The sequence below is a fragment of the Carcharodon carcharias genome, chromosome 16 (assembly GCF_017639515.1).
Source record: "Carcharodon carcharias isolate sCarCar2 chromosome 16, sCarCar2.pri, whole genome shotgun sequence".
NCBI classification, from domain to species: Eukaryota; Metazoa; Chordata; class Chondrichthyes; order Lamniformes; family Lamnidae; genus Carcharodon; species Carcharodon carcharias.
Genome location: NC_054482.1, coordinates 4,181,816 through 4,199,922, shown reverse-complemented (window position 1 = coordinate 4,199,922; position 18,107 = coordinate 4,181,816). Strand labels below are relative to the sequence as shown.

The 18,107-nt window shown below is 45.3% G+C and overlaps 2 protein-coding genes across 4 annotated transcripts in view; both read left to right on the top strand.

Moving 5' to 3' along the window:
* kcnt2 (potassium channel, subfamily T, member 2) overlaps positions 1 to 18,107 on the top strand; it is a 789,028-nt gene that overhangs the window by 97,625 nt on the left and 673,296 nt on the right. The window lies entirely within an intron of this gene.
* sem1 (SEM1 26S proteasome subunit) lies at positions 17,410 to 17,836 on the top strand. Its single transcript, XM_041208211.1, has one exon. The coding sequence runs from the start codon at positions 17,415 to 17,417 to the stop codon at positions 17,580 to 17,582; it is 168 nt and encodes a 55-aa protein (XP_041064145.1). The 5' UTR covers positions 17,410 to 17,414; the 3' UTR covers positions 17,583 to 17,836.

Here is an 18,107-nt window from a genome sequence, read left to right as displayed (position 1 = left end):
ATATTTCCTGCTAGACAGACTTTAATGAGTCATATTTCATTATATCCTATGATAAAGCTGTGACAATACATGGACTACTTTCTAACATGTTCTCACTCATGTTGCTGCCAGCTGTCATTCACTGCATTTCTGACTCTCAACAGCAACAGTGCTATTCCCTAATTGGAAGCGAGTGTGCAAACTGTTCCCATTTTCCCATAATAATATCCACAACCACCAGAAAGTAAGAACGCATAGCCAAAGCTGTCTGGCAGTTGACAATCGCTTTTGCAAATAGCACAGACCCCACTGGGCACACCCTCTGAAAGCCCTTTCAAAACACAGAATGCTTTTTGTGCGCAACCATGACCAGAAACCTGGGTAAAATTTGAGGTTAGAATTTTTTTCCCCTGCAGAGTAGTGGATCAGAAGAAAGCCAGTTGCTGTATTCATTACTGTAAATTGTTCTATGTGGTGCTAGATAAATATTTGCTCATGAATGGAATTGGAAGTTATAGAGATTATCCTAGACTTAAATACTTAAATGAGAAGCTGCTGGCTTTGTGGAGGGTACCTATAGACCACAGCAGAATGTGGTTCGGGATGGATAAATAATTTAACTACCTAAGAACATAAGAAATAAGTGCTGGAGTAGGCCATTCAGTCCCTTGAGCTTTCTCCACCATTCAATAAGATTTAACAGATCATTTACTTCAGCTACACCTTCCCCCACAACTGTCATATCCCTTGATTCCTTTAGAATCTAAAAACCTATCAGTCTCAGACTTGAATATACTCAGTCACCAAGCTACAGCTCTTTGCAGTGGGGAATTTCAAATACTCTAACCCTTTGTGTGAAGGAGTTTCTTCACATCTCAGTTCCAAATGGCTGACCCCTTTTCTGAAACGGTAACCCCTACCTCTAGACACCCCAGCCAGAGAAAACATCCTTCCAGCTTCTACCCTGTCAAGCCCCTTAAGCATATTATATGTTTCACTGAGATCACCTCGCTTCTTTTTAAAACTCTAGGCAATATAAGGCCTATCTACTCAATCTTTCTTCATAGGGCAATCCCTTCATCCAAGGAATCAGTCTAATAAACCTTCATTGCACTCGCTTGGCAGCTCACCACCACCTTTTCAAGGGCAGTTAGGGATGGGCTACAAATGCTGGCACTCACCTTTTTAAACTATTTTATGGGATGTATATCTTTATTTGGGTCAGGACACCAAACTGAGGACAGTACTCCAAATGTGGTGCCACCAAAGCCCTATATGATTGCAGTAAGTCTTCACTACTCTTATACTCCAATCCCTTTTATAATAAAGGCTAACATATAATTTTCTTTCCTAATTACTTGCTATGCCTGGATACTAACTCTGTGATTCATGAACAAGGACACAGGTCTCTGAGAATACCAACATTTCCCAGTCTCTTGCCATTCAAAAAGTATTCTGCTTTTCTATTTTCCCTATTTCTCCACATTACTTCATCTGCCACATTCTTGCTCACTCACTTAACCTATGTAAATGTTTTGCATCCTCCTTGCAACTTACTTTCCCACCTCACTTTGCATTGTCAGCAAGTTTTGATGCATTACACTTGCCTAAGTCATTTGATATAGATTGAATGGCTGAGGTACTGATCTTTGTTGTACCCCTCTAGTTACAACCTGTCAACCCAAAAATGACCCTTTTATTCCTATCTTCTGCTTTTTATCGACTAACCCTTAATCTCCCCTCTTGTGCAAAATTTTATCAAATGCTTTTTGAAAATCCAAATACACTACATCCACTTGTTCCCCCTTATCCGTCTTACTATTTACAGCCTCAAAAAGCTTCAACAGTTTTGTTGAACACAATCTCCCATTCATAAATTTCTGCTTAATCGTAACATGTCCCTTGTAATACATGCTAGCATTTTTGCTTTCACTCTGATAATAGGCTAACTGGCCTATTATTTGCTGTTTTCTCTCTTTCCTCCTTTCTTGATTTGTGGGGTTGTGTTTAGAATCTAAGGAATTCTGGAAGATCAAAATCAATGTGTACAATATCTCTGCAGCTACTTCTTTTAAAACCCTAGGATATAGTCCATCATTGTCCTGGTAATTTGTTAGTTTTTTAGTCCCATTAATTTATGTAGCGTTATTTCTGTACTAATATTAATATACTTAAATTCCTCAAATTTGGAGTGGTTTGCCTCTGGGGTCACTGCTGTGTCCAACCTGTCTTCTCCTATGTATGATTTGTACTTGGCATAGGGGCCACAAGCTTGAAATTTGTTGAAGATGCAGACGTAGGAGCTTAGGCAAACAGCTAGGAGTTAGTAAAAGGCTTTAGGAACACGCGCACAGGTTAGCGGACAAGGTAGACAGGTGGCATGTACCACCAAACATAGACAAGTGTGAGGGAAAACAAAGAATGGGAGTGCACGCTCAATGGAATATGCTGAAGGTTGTGGGTGAACATAGAGACCTAGAAAATGTGAGTGGTGGTTTTTAAAAAAAAAAGACCAGAAAAATGGCCAGCAGTATTTTTTTTTGTTTTGTGCTGGGGAACATAAAGTGCAATATGGAACAAGTAATCTAAATTTGTATGGAGTGATAGTTTTGCCACAGTTACAATATTGTGACAGTTCTTTGAACTCTTTTCAGAAAGGCCACCACAACCATCAAGTGTACAGTGTAGATTCACTAAGATATTGTACAGAATGAAAACTCTAGTTCCAAGGAGAGGCTTGACAAAATGGGACTGTTAATACTGAAATTGAGAAGACTAAGAGAAGATTTAATGACAATTAAAAAAAAAAAGAAATTATCAAGAGTGAAAAAGGCAAATATTTTTTTCATTTGTCTGGGGCTTTAGGGCTGAGGGACCATTGATGGAAAATTGTTACTCGAAAGGTTTGGAGAAATTTCTGCGGGCAGTGGTTTGTTGGTGTGTAAATTGCCTCCAACTATTCCTTATGGTAAGGCAGAGACCATTGCATCTTTTGAGTCAAAATTGGTAAACATTTGAAGCAGGTGAAGATACAGGGACATTGAGAGATTGGAAAGTAGTGGGTCTAGCTTTAATTACTATATCTAACAAAAAGCAGACATAGACATGACAACATAGCCTTCCTTTGTCCTGTAATGAGTCCTGCTGGATTTTGTTTTTGGAATTAAGCACTTAGAATTTCTCAAGTCAGAATTCTGCCTGTGGGTGGACTGGAATCCCTGAGATAACATGAACATTGCCTGAAATGTGTTGGACTGATTGTTATTTCTCAATCCATGTGTTTTCTTTTTATTCCTGTTATTTTCTGGTCTGTATCTGGCTTAACCCCTTTCTGAAGGACTCACTTTCTTTGCAGATGTAAATTACGGGTTTTCCTCCACCCCATTCTTGGAAAGAAAAATAATCCTTTAGAGATTAGTTTCAAAATGTATGCTGTATTTTTATCTGGATGTCAATGACAAGAAAGTAGATATAACAAAATTGGTGAATAATAGCCAAAAACTTTGCAGTATTTCCAATGGTCTCATTTTTTGAGCATAGCCTAAAATGTCTCTGGCGGTTTTGTTAAGAGCCTATATTAAGACATTTGCACAGTTTCACATACAAGGAAGGTAATTACCAGTATGTTAGCTACACACAATATTTCAATTTGCATATATCAGATTGTAAAATCCATTGAAGGTCCGAAGAAGGAAAGGCCAAACTCTTCAGGTAGAATTGGGATGGAGGAAACTTGCAATTTATCAGTCACCTGCAATAAAATAATTTGGCTGGTGATATGTAACTATTTATCACTAACTTCCATTAATTCTTCAGGTTTAGCTTTGGGGTGGATTTTATAGAAGGCACAAGCTGTTTAGAGGAGATGACCAAAGCTAAAGATGAATGATGATTAGGATATAAAATGCTACTTACTCCCATTGAAAACTGTAAACCAAAGGCCAGGAAAGAGGAGGACAAGAGAAGTACGAAATAAAGAATAGGAAAAGGAAGGTCATTCTCTAAACAATATAAAATGCTGTTTCTGTTTTTCAACTTTTCTACCTGATTGTCATGTGATGGATTGCAATAACCAAACACAGAGTCACCATAGCAAAGGAGTACAATGAAATCTCAAATTCCATAATTATATCCTTGGTATCTTCTGAAAAGAACATACCCTGTAAAAGACTTTGAGTTGTGGACTCATCATTGATTTCTCAAATATTAAAGCAGATCTCCCTTGATGGTTTCATGTTTTGATGTTTTTGCTTTCTTAGTTATGGACCACACTGTCCTCCCCAGTGCTGCTTCTCTGTGGGACTGTCCTTGCTTGATTCCATTCTTGGCTACCTGATTGTAGTCAAAGCATCTCTATTAATGGTTTCTTTTCTCACCTTTGCAACATCACCTTAGGAAACCTTACTGACACATTCCACAAGTATGCTTTGATATGTATGCTGGTGACATCCAGATCTACCTCTCTGTTTCTTGGTCATTCACTGCCTCTCTGCATTCTCTCTTGGATGAGTTTAGTTACGCCCATCACCACAAACCCATATATCCTCAGAACCAACTCCATCCTCCTCCACAGCCAGTGTCTCAGGCTGAACTACATTACATGTACTCTTAACGTCTTGTTTGCCCCACTGTTGAGTTTCCAATGCCATGTCATCTCCATGAGAAACACAACTTCTTCCACCTCCAGCATTGTCCTCTTTTGCCCATATTACCCCATCTGCCAATGAAACCCTAATTCACGACTTTGTCACTTTCAAACTCCATTATTTTGATGATCCCCTGGTTTGCCTCCCATCTTGCTCCACCAACCCCCCCCCGCCCCGCCCCCTGCCGGCATCAACTTCAGCTCATCCAAAACTCAATAACTCATATTCTATCTTGCACCATCATCTATCTCCTCACTGACCTACATTGGATCTTGGATTCTCCAATGCTACAAGTTTTACATTTTCATCATTGTGTTTAAATTCCCCCATGCCCACCCTAGCTTGTAATCTCCTCCAGTGCTTTGGTGCATATTCCTCCAGTTGACCAAGTTACCTTGATCATGATTTCTCTCCCTAAACCCTTTCCCCTCACTCTCCTCTTTTAAGAGCCTCTCTCTTGTGACCCTTTTTGACCAAGCTTTTGGTAACAGTTCCTTCCATCTCATTTTTGACTCAGCATCCAATAAAAAGAGAAAGACTTGCATTTATATAATGCTTTGCAAGTTTTTAGCATGTGTCAAAGTGCTTCACAGCCAATGAAGTTTCATTTGAAGTGACTGAGCCATAGTCACTGTTGTGATGTCGAAAACACGTCAAACAACTTGCACACATCATACACCCTCAAACATCAATGTTTTAATGACCAGGTGATCGTCTTTTAAAGAGGTGATGATAGCGAGATACACATATAAGGGTATCTCTTTGATTCTTCAAAATAGAACTATGCGACCTTGAACCTCTTGCATGGATATAGTGTCAGTTTAACATCTCCGAAAGACGACACCTCCATCAGTGTAGCACTCCCTTAATACTGCACTGAAGTGATTTTTATGCTCTGGTCTCCGGAGTGGAACTTGAACTGACAACCTTCTCACCCGGAGGTGAGAATGCTATCAACTGAGCCACAGCTGACAGTCTTTACCCTTACACTTTCTGTGCAGTTCCTTGGGAAGTGCTTATCTATGTTAAAGGCACTATTTAAATGAAAATTGTTGATGATTATACCAAGTGATCTTTATAGCTTATTACGAAGATTAAATGTGAAGATTGGCTCAGAGCTGTTTTTCATTTGTCACACTGTGCCATCATCATTTAATTACAGTCATTTTGTTTTGAATCTTAAGACCTATGCAAATACAGTTAGCTATAAGCTTTAAGTCAGCAGTGATATTCCAGTACTCAGACCAATCCAGCTACTGCTTTCACCAAATAGTTTTGCTTTTTTTTTGAAAAGTATACTATTCTATTTCTATGTGCTAATTCAAATGAGCAAATTGTAGCTACTGATGCCTCTATAATGGTTTGTGGAGAAGTGCCGGACTGCCTCGAGGAAATGTACCCTTTGAGGACTGATCATATACTCTTGCACTTGGTTTGGCAGATATTCCATTACCATTAACCACACGGCCATAACAAATGTTTATTCAAACCTGTTTCAAAAAAGATCCAGCTGAAATTTCCAAGAAAAGTATTGCTTTATTGTTGGTTGAAAAATCAAATGTGCATTTTCAACAGGTTCAGATTCCTTGTGGCGCAAGGATATAATGTATTTTTTCCCTGCAGTAAAACCACACCTTTTGGATTTCAGGGGACACAATGAAAGCAAGCTACAAGTCGGGGTCAATTGGGTTCATGTAAGAGTCCAAAGAAGGTGCTCACCATTGAAGGGAAAAAAAAGTGAATTTTTTGAAGTGCTGCAATACAGCATAAGGCAGATGTCAGGCAGAATTTTCTACGTCATATGGGGGCGAGCACAGAACAGGGTGGATGTGTAAATTCATGCTGCTGGTTGATGTGCCAGTTTGCTACAACACCAGGCAATTTTCCCAGAGTTAGGATCGGGGGTGGAAGGGCTACGGGAGGAAAGGGGAAAGACGAAAGTTGAGTCAAAGGTCAATTATCAGAGGCCAACTGGAACTTTCATATCAGCCGGTGGCATTGAGGAACAGGCCATCTGCCCAGTGGCTTTGAAGCCCTCCCTGCTGCCATCTGCGACCACAGGCTGCCCTGTGGAGGGGTTTCCTTCCCACAATGGTGGCCCGGCTGCTGTGGCCAATTAGCACGAGCACCTCAAGATGAAGACTCTGTCCCTCGCCTGCAAAGGCAGTTTACAGCTCCTTCCATGCTGGAGGGCCTCCTGTTTGTCCTCCAGGTTCAGGAGCCGGTCTGCTGCTCTTAATTGGACTGTGAGCAAGCCCTCTGGCCACTAATTGGCCAATTCTGGGAGAATCAATACCAGTTGACTGTTCCACAAACGGTGCAGGTTCAGGACACCCGTTTGACCTCCAGTGTTGGGGCCCCAACCCAAAATCATGAATCTTGCCCGTCATGTTTGTTAGTAAAATTTCAGGTGAAATTTATATTGTGTTACTCTATACAATTGTGTGTGTGTGTGTGTGTGTGTGTGTGTGTGTGTGTGTGTGTGTGTGTGTGTGTGTGTATACACTGGAGTATAATAAGAACAAGTAAATTCGATTGATTCCCTCTCTTTCTGGAGACACTTGGAATTACTTTTCAAAGTGCCAACATTTAGTGACCTCAGTGCAATTCATCTTATAAAAAAGAGTTCCTGAAAATGATTGATTAAAATAACCAATGCACAGATGTAGATTTTCATGAAGGTAGTAAAAGATTCCAGGGAGCACATTGTGAAGCTGTGGCATGATTGAAGAATCTTAATCGTTTATAGATGATGAAAATGAGATTTGAGCAGCCATAAAATCATTAGAACAGAGAGCCTAATACCATCTATAACAAACATAATTTAAGATATTCATAAAAGCAGATCTCTAGCGTTATTGCTTATGATGAGTTGGAAGATACACTTACATAACAGCAGCAGTATTAACAATTGTGAAGGGGCATGAATAAGAGGAAGTGTGCACTATACAAAAACTTCTAAGGGCCAATTTCCTTCTTGTCCCCTCTGTTTTTCCATCAGTGTATGCTTATTTCAGGTTGAAAGCATCGGAGATAGGTGGTGTCATGGTCTTCGCTGTGCAACTACTCCTGGGAGGTCTCCCGAGTGGATAAAGTATTCAAACCTGGAAAAAGTGGAATATTTTAAGTGAAATAAAATTGAAACAGCAAAGATTAAGAGTAATGTCTTGTATAAAGTCACATGGAGCAAGATCTGTATGGAAAATGCTTTCTTCCAAAGGCAAAGTCCTGATGTTGCTAATAAGCCCAAATAAATCAACTGTGATAACAAATATTGAATCTCAAAGGAGAGAGACTTGGATTTGAACAGCAATGCTGAAGCAAATATCAAGAGTTATATGTATTTTTCTGACATTGCATAAGTCAGGTCTTTTTAAAGCCCAACCTCAACTAGCAATGTTTGGGAATATTGTTTAAGAATTTGCACCGTGTCACTAAAGATAAAAATTATTCAGTAAGCTAATTTTGCAAACTACTTTCTATTTTTATGGTTGAGGCACCAACAATGTTAGGGGCAATTTAAGAGCTTGTGAGCTTTGTAAAGCTGAAGACCATTTTCCCAATGTCAGTCCATCATTTATTGCAAGCAGCTGGTGTCAAAACATCTGAATTTGAAGAACATCATTTTTTAAAGAGGTGACCAGATGTGTAGATGAGGCGAGTGCAGTTGATGTAGATTATATGGATTTCATCAAAGCCTTTGACAAGGTCCCACATGGGAGACTTATAAAGAAGGCAAATGCACATGGGATATGGGGTTATTTGATAAGGTGGATTCAAAATTGGCTTAGTTGTAGGAGACAGAGGGTGATGACAGAAGGCTGCTTTAGTGACTTTGTAGGCTTTGGTGATGTGTGTCAGCTTCACCTCTGACTTCTGAGCGGTCCGAATTGCTCCCACTCCCTGGGTTCTAGACCTTGTACTTATTTGGGGGTCATGACAAAGTGCAGCAGACAACTGGTTTTGGTGCAAGAAAAGAAAAAAAAACTGGGTTTATTGAAGTCACAAATGAACTTATAACATTAGGATTACACTGATATTATACAGACCTACAAAGTACACTGAATTAAGAATGGGAAACACAGGGCATAACGAGGGAAAATCACGCCACTAATCCCCTTACCCTTGTCCCACCCCCAAAACCTACCTAAATTGAACTAGGAGAGGTCAGGGATCATGCTCACCAACCAGGGTTCCTTGACAGTTCGAAATCCAGCCAGGTAAGCCGGTTGCAGTTTTGGGGAACGCTCTTTGTGTCCTCTGGGGCCTGCTGTCCCCACGTGGTCCTGGTCTGTGGAATCTGTGAAGGTTCCTCAGTTGGGTGGAGGGCACGGTTGTGGGTGGTTGATCTTCGTGGAGGGCTGCGGTTGCGGCCTTGTCTTCGGTTGAGCCTGCCACCCCTTGCCCCTCGCCGTTATGTTGCCTGCGGGCCTGCAAACCTCCAGACCTCCTCCCTCCACTTGGCTCAGCTACCTCCCCCTGCTTCAACCACTCCAAAACTGCTCACCCCTCCTCCCCCTTGTAATTGGTGGCCCAGTTATACTGTTTTTTCGAATTTCTTATCTCAATCCAAATCAAGGTTAGCTCTTCGTCTGATTTTGGTGGGCTTCTTCAGGTGATTGTTGTCTCATTGGTTTTAATGGGCTTGCATGATGTTTATCATTGTCTTCCTGTCCCCGTAACTAGTCTTGAACTGAAAGCCATTGCATATGTGGAGTATTGATAGATTCGCATAAGTGCATTGATTGCTGCCTTCCTGCTTTAGTAGTTAGTAGCAATTATTTATGCAAGATTTTGATGGGTTTTAATTTCATGTAAGATGAAGTCTTTCTCTGGGTTGATTGTTTTAAAGGGAAGAATGCGTATTTTGTCTCCTCTTGTTTTCTGGCTTCAGGCAGCAATCCACACTGCTCTTAACAAGCCCGTGCATGTCCAGTCCCAGGCCTTCATGGGCCTAGTCTCCTGTCTGCAGGGTTCTACACTTAACTCAGCAGTTGGGTCCTCTGCCATAAAAGTCCATAAGTCATATCCTTGTTGATGATATGAAAAATGTGGGAATTTTGAGAACCCTTCAGCCACCCTCATGATACTTAAACCTTGCTTCAAGTATCATACTGGAAAAAAGAAACATAATTCCCAACCCTCCAGAGTCAATCTTCCCCTGTAATTACTATCTAAGATCTCATGACACATACATTCCCCATTCTTTAAAATGTGGTGTACGTAAGCATGCATAGGCAAAATACAGTTATTTGCATACATCCAAACATTTAGGGGGTCCAACACCCCACTTGGTGCACATACATCTTTACTAAAAGAAAACAACACGTAAAAGTCTTTCTTAAAAATAACCGAACACAAAAAAAGCAACCATCTTTTTTCAGGCACACAAAAAAAAAATATATGAAAGGTTCAAACAGATGTATCTCCCTTCACCTTAGCATAATGCCTCTTTCAGGTCCTTTTGTTTTGGAACTCTAGGATTTTGTCTTTTCCCTTGCACAACAGGTACAACACTATTCCCAGCTGGCAAACCATGAGGATGTGGGAAGCCATTCTGACCCATGAAAGGACCTCTTTGTTTTTGAAAATGTCCCACCAGGGTGGGAATGTGATACCTTGAATCTCTCCCTCTATCTCGTGTGTTTTCTCTTCTAAAGTATAGAAATACTTTTGTGATAACTCTACAGCCTTTAGTACTTTAGTAAGATGTTCTGGTAGAGGGGGAATTTCGTAACTGAAATATGTGACAGAGCTCTGCAGGTTGGTAATGTTTTCCCTAACAGTGAGGTGAACAGTGGAGGGTTCAGGAATGGGGACAATCTGTTCCTGGGCTATTTGAACTTCTGCCTTGGGTTTAAAACAAAAACTGCTGTCACTTACCGGACACTGGATGTGCTGTCCAAGCTGGTAGTGTGGCGCACTTGTGGTGACACAATATGTCCCACACCCTATATATGCTACCTGTGGGGGAATATGGCCTTGTGCCATTACCTCCATGGTTCGGTTTATAGGCCGTGCACCAGCAATTTTAAACCCGCACTGTGTTCTGGAATAGGCGTTCAAATGCTGGGGACAGAGTACTACGTGTGCTCCCCAGTTCCAGGACCCAGAGAGGTCTGTACCTGTCATCATGTGCTCCCACTTTATGACGCAAGGTGGGACCGCTGCAAAACGGATGTGTGCACCCCCTTGAATGACTCCATTGTTCTCCACCCAATGTACTGGTGCAGGTCAGGCTGTTCCATCCATGACCGGCATGCTCACTACTATACCCATGATGGTGTGGTAGGAGCGCCCACAATCTACTGGGACAGGGTAGGCTTCAGAGGCTGGGCGGAACTGACAAGGGCTTAGTGAATTCTCAAATGGGTGGAGGGCTGCGAGGTGCATGTTGCTGATCCAGGAGGGGACTAAACCATGCTTTAACTTCTCCAGGTTGCTGCGGCCCTCGCCCAGCAACCATGCCCCATACAGCACGCACACCTCATTCTGTGCAGCCTGGTCTGGTGCCTTCCTATCCTCTCGAATGAGTGCATTCACTGTTTTGGCGTGCCTTTCCAACTCAGCAATAATCTCCTTTCAATGGATCGTCATGGCCTGGTCCTCGTGTAGCTCTGAGCCTATCACTGTGTTCTCCTCTGTAAGATTTTTCGTAATTGTGTTTTTAAACTGTTTATTTGTGTCTGTAATTCTATGTCATCCAGACTGTTTATCACAGAGGATCCTGTATTATATGCTGTGAAAACATCATTCCAGCTTCCCCTTCTTTGTCTCCCCGCATTGCTGAAGTACTCAGTGTGGGTAGTGTACAGTTCTGTTTTGTCTACATTGGCAAAATCGAACTCGTAGAATTCCCTGAACATTTCTCTTAACAGGGCCTGGTATAGCTGTTCTGTCTCCTTGGGGCACCACTCAGGTAATTGCCTCTGTGAGGTTTAGAATCACGGAAGCTACCGTGTAATGTACCCCCTGGTATAGCACCTTTTCGGTCGGCACTAGTACCAGCCCATTCCCTGTTCCCTTGGTGGTGGCCGGGCACATCTCCATATGTGTCCTTACTGTCAGGGCAGTGGGCAGGGGCTTTTGGGCACGTTCCATGAGTTCAGTGGCCTTAACTGAGGCTGGAGGGGATGGGGTTATGCAAGTGTATAGGTGGGAATCCCATTCCACCCCCTTCCCCTTGTCCAGCCATGCTGCGGAAAAGATAATGGATACGCCCGTGGGGCAGGTCTTCCGCGATCCCCACATGGAGACATAGATTCCCTGTTCCGATTTCCACCACTTGTCCCAGCGCACGATCACCGCCCCCCCCCCACCTCCCCCGTGGTTCCTGGTAATGGTCCGATGGGTGTCGTTCCTCAGTCACTCCCAGTCAGCTGTACCATCCCCCATGTCTCTGCTCAGCTTCCTGAACCACCACCACCTTCCCAGGGGAATCTGTCCTTTGCAGGTCAGGCACACGCGTTTCCCCTCAGTGACCCCGACCCATGTGGCCACAGCCTGTTTGCTGGGGCAGGGGAGGGAGGCCTCCCTGTAGGTGAACCCGGTCTGACTGGAGTATCGGATAGAGTTAGATCCCAGCCACCCTGGACATCTTCCCACATGGGAGTAGGTAGTGACCTCCTCTACATCACCTTCGCTGCCCCTCACAGTCACAGCCGGTGCTCTCTCCCCTGAGCACCCAAAAATGTGGGAGTCCTCCATGTCACCTCGCCTCCCATTGGCCATTCCTATCAGGACGAGTAGGAGTATGCCCCCCATCCTATCGAAATTCTTTCTGGAGGGAGACGTTAGAGCATATATAGCCAGATTCCAAACAGATTCGCTGGCTTAGGTAAAGCATAGTCGAGTCTTGCGACCTCGACTCAATACAAACACTCTTAAACAATAATACTTAAACCTTATTTAAAATTTAACTAAAACACCCAAACTTAACAATGCAGCTGCTGGCTGGGGACCTCTGACCTCGGATCGATCCCTGACTTGAGGGGCTGCCCTTTTAAACTGGGGAGTCAGTGACCACGGTTTCTTTGGCTGTGGCGTTCGTGGGGACCTTTTAGGGACTCTGGAGGGTGGGCGGTTTTCTGGCTGGTGGGTCTTCACACCGAGCCACTGTCCCCTCTGGTGCGGTCTGTGGAATCTCCACTGCCGCTGGCTGGGGATTTCTATCCTCAGGACGTACCTCTTCTAAACCTGTGTCAGCGGCAGGTAACTCTCTGCCCTCAGGTCCCGCCTCGTCTGAGTCCCAGATGAGCGGGGGAGTGTCGCAAATGGTGGGTGGGATGGCTTTTCCCTTAAAACAAGCCACTGCACCTCCTTGTGCAGTCTGTGAGTTTGCTCCTGCTGCAGGCTGAAGATTTTTATCCTCAGGCCTTGCCCCAACTGGCTGTTCCCTTCTCTCGGATTTAAAGAACTTACATTGGTTAACGTGGAACCATGTGGTGTGCTGAGGCAGCTTTATGGCGTATACCGTGGGGTTTGCCTTATCTACAATGCTGTAGGGTCCCATGTATAACGGTTCTAGACTGCCTACCCGAGCAAAATTCCTAACCATAACCTGATCCCCTATCTCCCACTCGTGGTGCGTACGGGGTTCTAGCAGCACACGGTTACTCCGATGCTGTTTTCCCACGTTGCTAGCAGCCTGCCAGTGAACCTGTTTAAGGTGTTCAAACAGATTCCTGACGAAGCTGTCCCGGTTCACCTCTCTGAGCTGACCCTCCGTGAGCATCGGGGCTAGTACATGGGTGGGGGTGTGCATAACCCTACCAGTCATGAGCTCGTGTGGGGAACACCCCGTGCTTTTTGACTGGCTGGCTCAGATCCCCATTAGGACCAATGGTAAGACTTCTACCCACTTTCTAGGTGAGTCTACCGTCTCTTTCCTCAGCCTTTCTTTCAAGGTTCTGTTCATCCTCTCTACAATCCCTGAGGACTGTGGGTTGTGTGCAACATGCCATTTCCCCTCTATGCTGATTGCCATAAAGGTATTCTGCATGACCTGCCCGGTAAAGTGGCTCCTTTGGTCGGACTCCATGTTCGGTGGTAGCCCCCATCATGAGAACACCTTCCTGACCAGGATCCTGGATGTACTCAGAGCCGTAGCTGTTCGGCAGGGGAAGGCTTCTACCCACTCTGTGAACACATCCTCCAAGACTAGACAGTACTTATAGCCTCCCTGGGTGGTGGGTAGGGGCTGGTGTAGTCGACTTGGATCGACTGCCATGGTCCCTCTACCCTCCTGATGTGTCCCATAGGTACTTTCCTTTTGTGTGGGTCAGGGTTGTTAGCAGCACACACCAGACAGCTGGCACAGAACTCGCAGACATTTTCCCTGAGTCCTGGCCACCATCCTGCCTGTTCCACCCACTGCCAGGTGGTCTCAGGCCTGGGATTTTCCGCTCCTGGACCCTCATGGGCTAGTTGAAGGAATTCCCTCCTGTGCTGCTGCGGTACTACCCATTGCTCTCCCTTAAACAGCATGCCTCCCTTTACAGACAGGGCTGCTGTGCTGTAAAGGCCCTCTACCCTTTTCCCTTCTGCCACTGCACTGAGGACTGCCTTGAGGACGGGGTCTTGGGTTTGGACCGTCTTAAGGTCCGGGGTTAAAGTTCCCACTGCACTCCCCATTTCCCATTCCTACCCACTATAGGATGTTGTTCCCCAGTCATTGCCCAGTCATCTGTACCATCCCCCATGTCTATTGTGGAGGGAGATAGTTCCAGGTGTACTGTTGCCCTTTAAAGATAAAGGCAAACTTGTACTGATCCTCTCGCCTTAAAGGGATGGACCAAAACCCGTTGGAGATATCCAGCACCGTGAAAGTGGTCGCGGATGCTGGGATACTTCCTATCAGGTCGGCTACTGCTGCTACTGCGGGTGCACAGGCTGGGATGTTACTGTTGAGCACCCGATAGTCCACTGTGGCCCTCCAGGAGTTGTCCGGTTTTCTAACAGGCCACAGTGGAGAGTTCACGTGGGTGGCTATCGGTCTCAGGACCTCCTTTTGCAGTAGGGAGGATTTGGCTGCTTCCATGTCTGGCTTCGCTTCCCTGGGGAAGTTATATTGCTTTTGTGGTCAGGCCATAGGGTCCCCATCTACACTGACCTCGAACCCGTTGACCCTCCCACAGTCGTGTTTGTGTGTGGCAAATGTGGCTGGGTGGGCTCTCACAAATACCTGGAACTCCCGTGGGGTATTACTGACCATGAGCTTGAGGTTATAACCCTCTTTAGGCATCAGGGTGCACAGGGTCCCCTTCCCCTGTTTCCCTGGGATGACTAATACTCCGCCTTCCTTTCCTGTTTTTGCCCCCCATAGGCAGTGATTCCTCAAGTCCACTAGGATCCCATGGCCTACAATAAAGTCGGCTCCCAGGATCCCTTTTCCACCCTCCACTTCCCACTTCATTAGGATACAGGTCCACTTAGAGCGTAGTGTTCCTAAACGAATGGTCAGCGGGATGGAAAATGAGCCAGCCTGTTTTTTGTCAACCCCGACAGACTGTATGGGATCCCGTTAGATAGAGGTGAGGTGGTGGGGTTACACGAATGGATCACGGTACACGATGCTCCCCGTGCCCGACAGGTCCCCTTTACCTCTTCTACCTCCATCTCAACGAGGGGTCTCTTCCATAAGTCGTAGGTAAGGGAACACAGGTAAACAGGCTGCGCTGGCTCTAGTCAGGGTTGTGGGTTAGATGGGGCTGATGGTGGTGGTTGCTACCTTCCCTGGGCCAGTCAATAGGGTTCTCATGGTGTCCAAAAATGACTCGACCATGGCGGGAGGGATTCCTGTCTCTGCCTTTTGGGCTGGGGTTGAGGAGTTCTTTCCCTTGTTGTGTTTCCAAGGATTCTTACACTCCTTTCTCCAGTGTCCATTCTTCCCACACCCATAACAGTTGAGCTTTGTGCTGGAAGGATTATTCCCTTCCTGATGCCACTCCTTCCTACCCTGGCCGGGTTTCATTTCATGCCCTTTCCCTTACCATTACGGTAAGCTATGATCAATTGTCTGATCACTGTGAGTTCGGTAGGCAGGGGATTCTTTGGGTCAAACCACATTCCTGCCTCGGCCCTGACCTGTGACAAGCTGTTTGCCACCAGGCAACGGAGTCAGTGGGCCCGCTGATCCTGGTCCAGGTTAGCCCGGTTAGGCGTCCCACTGCATGCGCTCCTATACACCGGGCACAACCTGTCTGCAAATGCCTGCGGGGGTTCTCCTATGAGCTGCACTGTTTTTCTACCTGGAAGAAAGGACTTCCCTCATTCACCCCCATGGCCTGAAGAGCTTCCTCCTTGAGCTCCCTATAATCACACTGTCCCATCTTACATTGGTCAGAGAGGGACTAGAAGAGCTTGCTCTTCAAGGAAAATAGCAGCATTTTGGCATCATTGCACTCGTTGATGCTTGCTGCTTGTTCCACTTCCCTGAAGTGGACCGAGGGATCCCCATTTGCCGCAGGTTTAGTTAAATGGCTCATTATGGACCTAAGCTGTTGGGTGCCATGGGGAACTACGAACTGGTTTTGGAGGGGTCCCTCATCCCCATTACCAACGGGTGGGCTGAACCTTTGCTGCCGGGTTGGGCACATTGGCCCTGGTCCCAGCCTCTTTTGCTGGGGGTTTTCCTCCTCAGCTTCTGCCCCTAATTCCACCTCCGGCACACCACCCCCGCCCCCCCCCCCCCCCCCCCCCCCCACCCCCTGCCAGATTTCGCTAAAGCTTGGCGCTACGGGTGCTGGTCGTGGGCCCTCCTGCTCCTCAACTGGGTAGTGCCATGGCACTACCTTTGGTGTCTGAACCGTCCTCCCCAGGTTGCCTGTGAAGTCGACCTGGGTTGCACCAGGGCTTATGAGGCACACCATGCCTTTTGCCATCCTTAGAGCAAGGTTCAGACTCTCTATCTGCTTCTGGCAGGGGCCATGGTCTGCATCCTCAAACCCCTGTGCGTTCACTATCTTATAGGCTGCCTGTAAGCCTTTTACTTTCTCGTCCTGCTCTCTTACTTGTCTTGCTAGGTGGGTATTCTTTTCCCACAGCTCCAGCTCATTGTTCTTGGCCTTGGTGACCTGACACTAAATATTCCTGCTGGGTCTTATGCTCCCCCACTAACTGCACCCTTTCCTGGTTCAGAGCCGGCAATGCTAACAGTAACTTCTCCCCTGCTAGGGCCTTTGGTTGGACTTCCAGGGCTGACTCCCGAATCTCAGCTGCCTGTGCTTCAACGGGCCTGTCCGAAAGCTGGATCTGTTTCTTGAAGCACATCAGCCCGACGGCCTTTTCTATGGATTTTTTATGATCCTTCCCTTCTGTCCATTTTGCTGCAGCATCTACCAGGCACCCACTCTTTAACAGATTAGTGACCCACTTTTTTTCCATACTCATCTTACTGAACACATAATTTGAAATCCTCTCTTCCATTACAGTTCTCTCTTCCAAATCAGTGTCCACTGCATCGCATCCTTTTTGCCAAGGTCCTGCCACGGTTGCCATTCTGTAGGGGGTGGTGGTGTGTGTCAGTTTCACCTCTGTCTTCTGAGTGGTCCAAATCGCTCCCAATCCCTGGGTTCTACACCTTGGATTTATTTGGGGGTTGTGACAAAGTGCAGCAGACAACTGGTTTTGAGACAAGAAAAAAAAACTGGGTTTATTGAAGTCACAAATCAACTCATAACGTTAAGATTACACTGATATTATACCGACCTACAAAGTACACTTAGTTAAGAATGGGGAACACATGGCATAACAAGGGAAAATCACGCTACTAATCCCCATTGCTGAATCATGTCGGAGGAGAAGACGCCTGTAGACCTGGGCCTGCTGGAGGAGGACGATGAGTTCGAGGAGTTTCCAGCCGAAGGCTGGACTGGTTTAGATGAAGACGAAGATGCCCATGTCTGGGAAGATAACTGGGATGACGATAATGTAGAAGACGATTTTTCTAACCAGTGAAGAGCTGAATTAGAAAAGTTTGGATACAAGATGGAAACCTCCTAGCTGGCAAGATGCTGCATGATGTGAATGCCTGGAAGGTGTAGAATGAAGAATTTTGTGTAAATGTGTTAAATGCTATTGTGACACACCAACACTGGAAGCAAGGTGCAGTGGAGAACGAAATGTAACTCAGCATTCTGTTGCAAAGGAGGACACAATTCTTTTTGTGAATTTTCCTTTTTTATTTTCGTAAATTGTTTTGAAATGTAATTTGGTCTGCATTAAATAGTTTCCTTTATAATGGTCACATTCACTGCAGAACATTATGCTGAGTGTAGCTATGGACAAAAGCTCTACTAATCCCCTTACCCTTGTCCCACTCCCTAAACCTAACTAAATTGAACAAGGAGAGGTCAGGGATCATGCTCACCGACCAGGGTTCCTTGACAGTTTGAAATCCAGCCAGGTTAGCCGGTTGCAGTTTTGGGGTACGCTCTTTGTGTCCTCTGGGGCCTGCCGTCCCCACGTGGTCCTGGTCTGTGG

Bases quoted from the DNA above. Each gene is read 5' to 3' on its own strand.
- sem1 (XM_041208211.1), top strand. From the start codon at position 17,415: ATGTCGGAGGAGAAGACGCCTGTAGACCTGGGCCTGCTGGAGGAGGAC.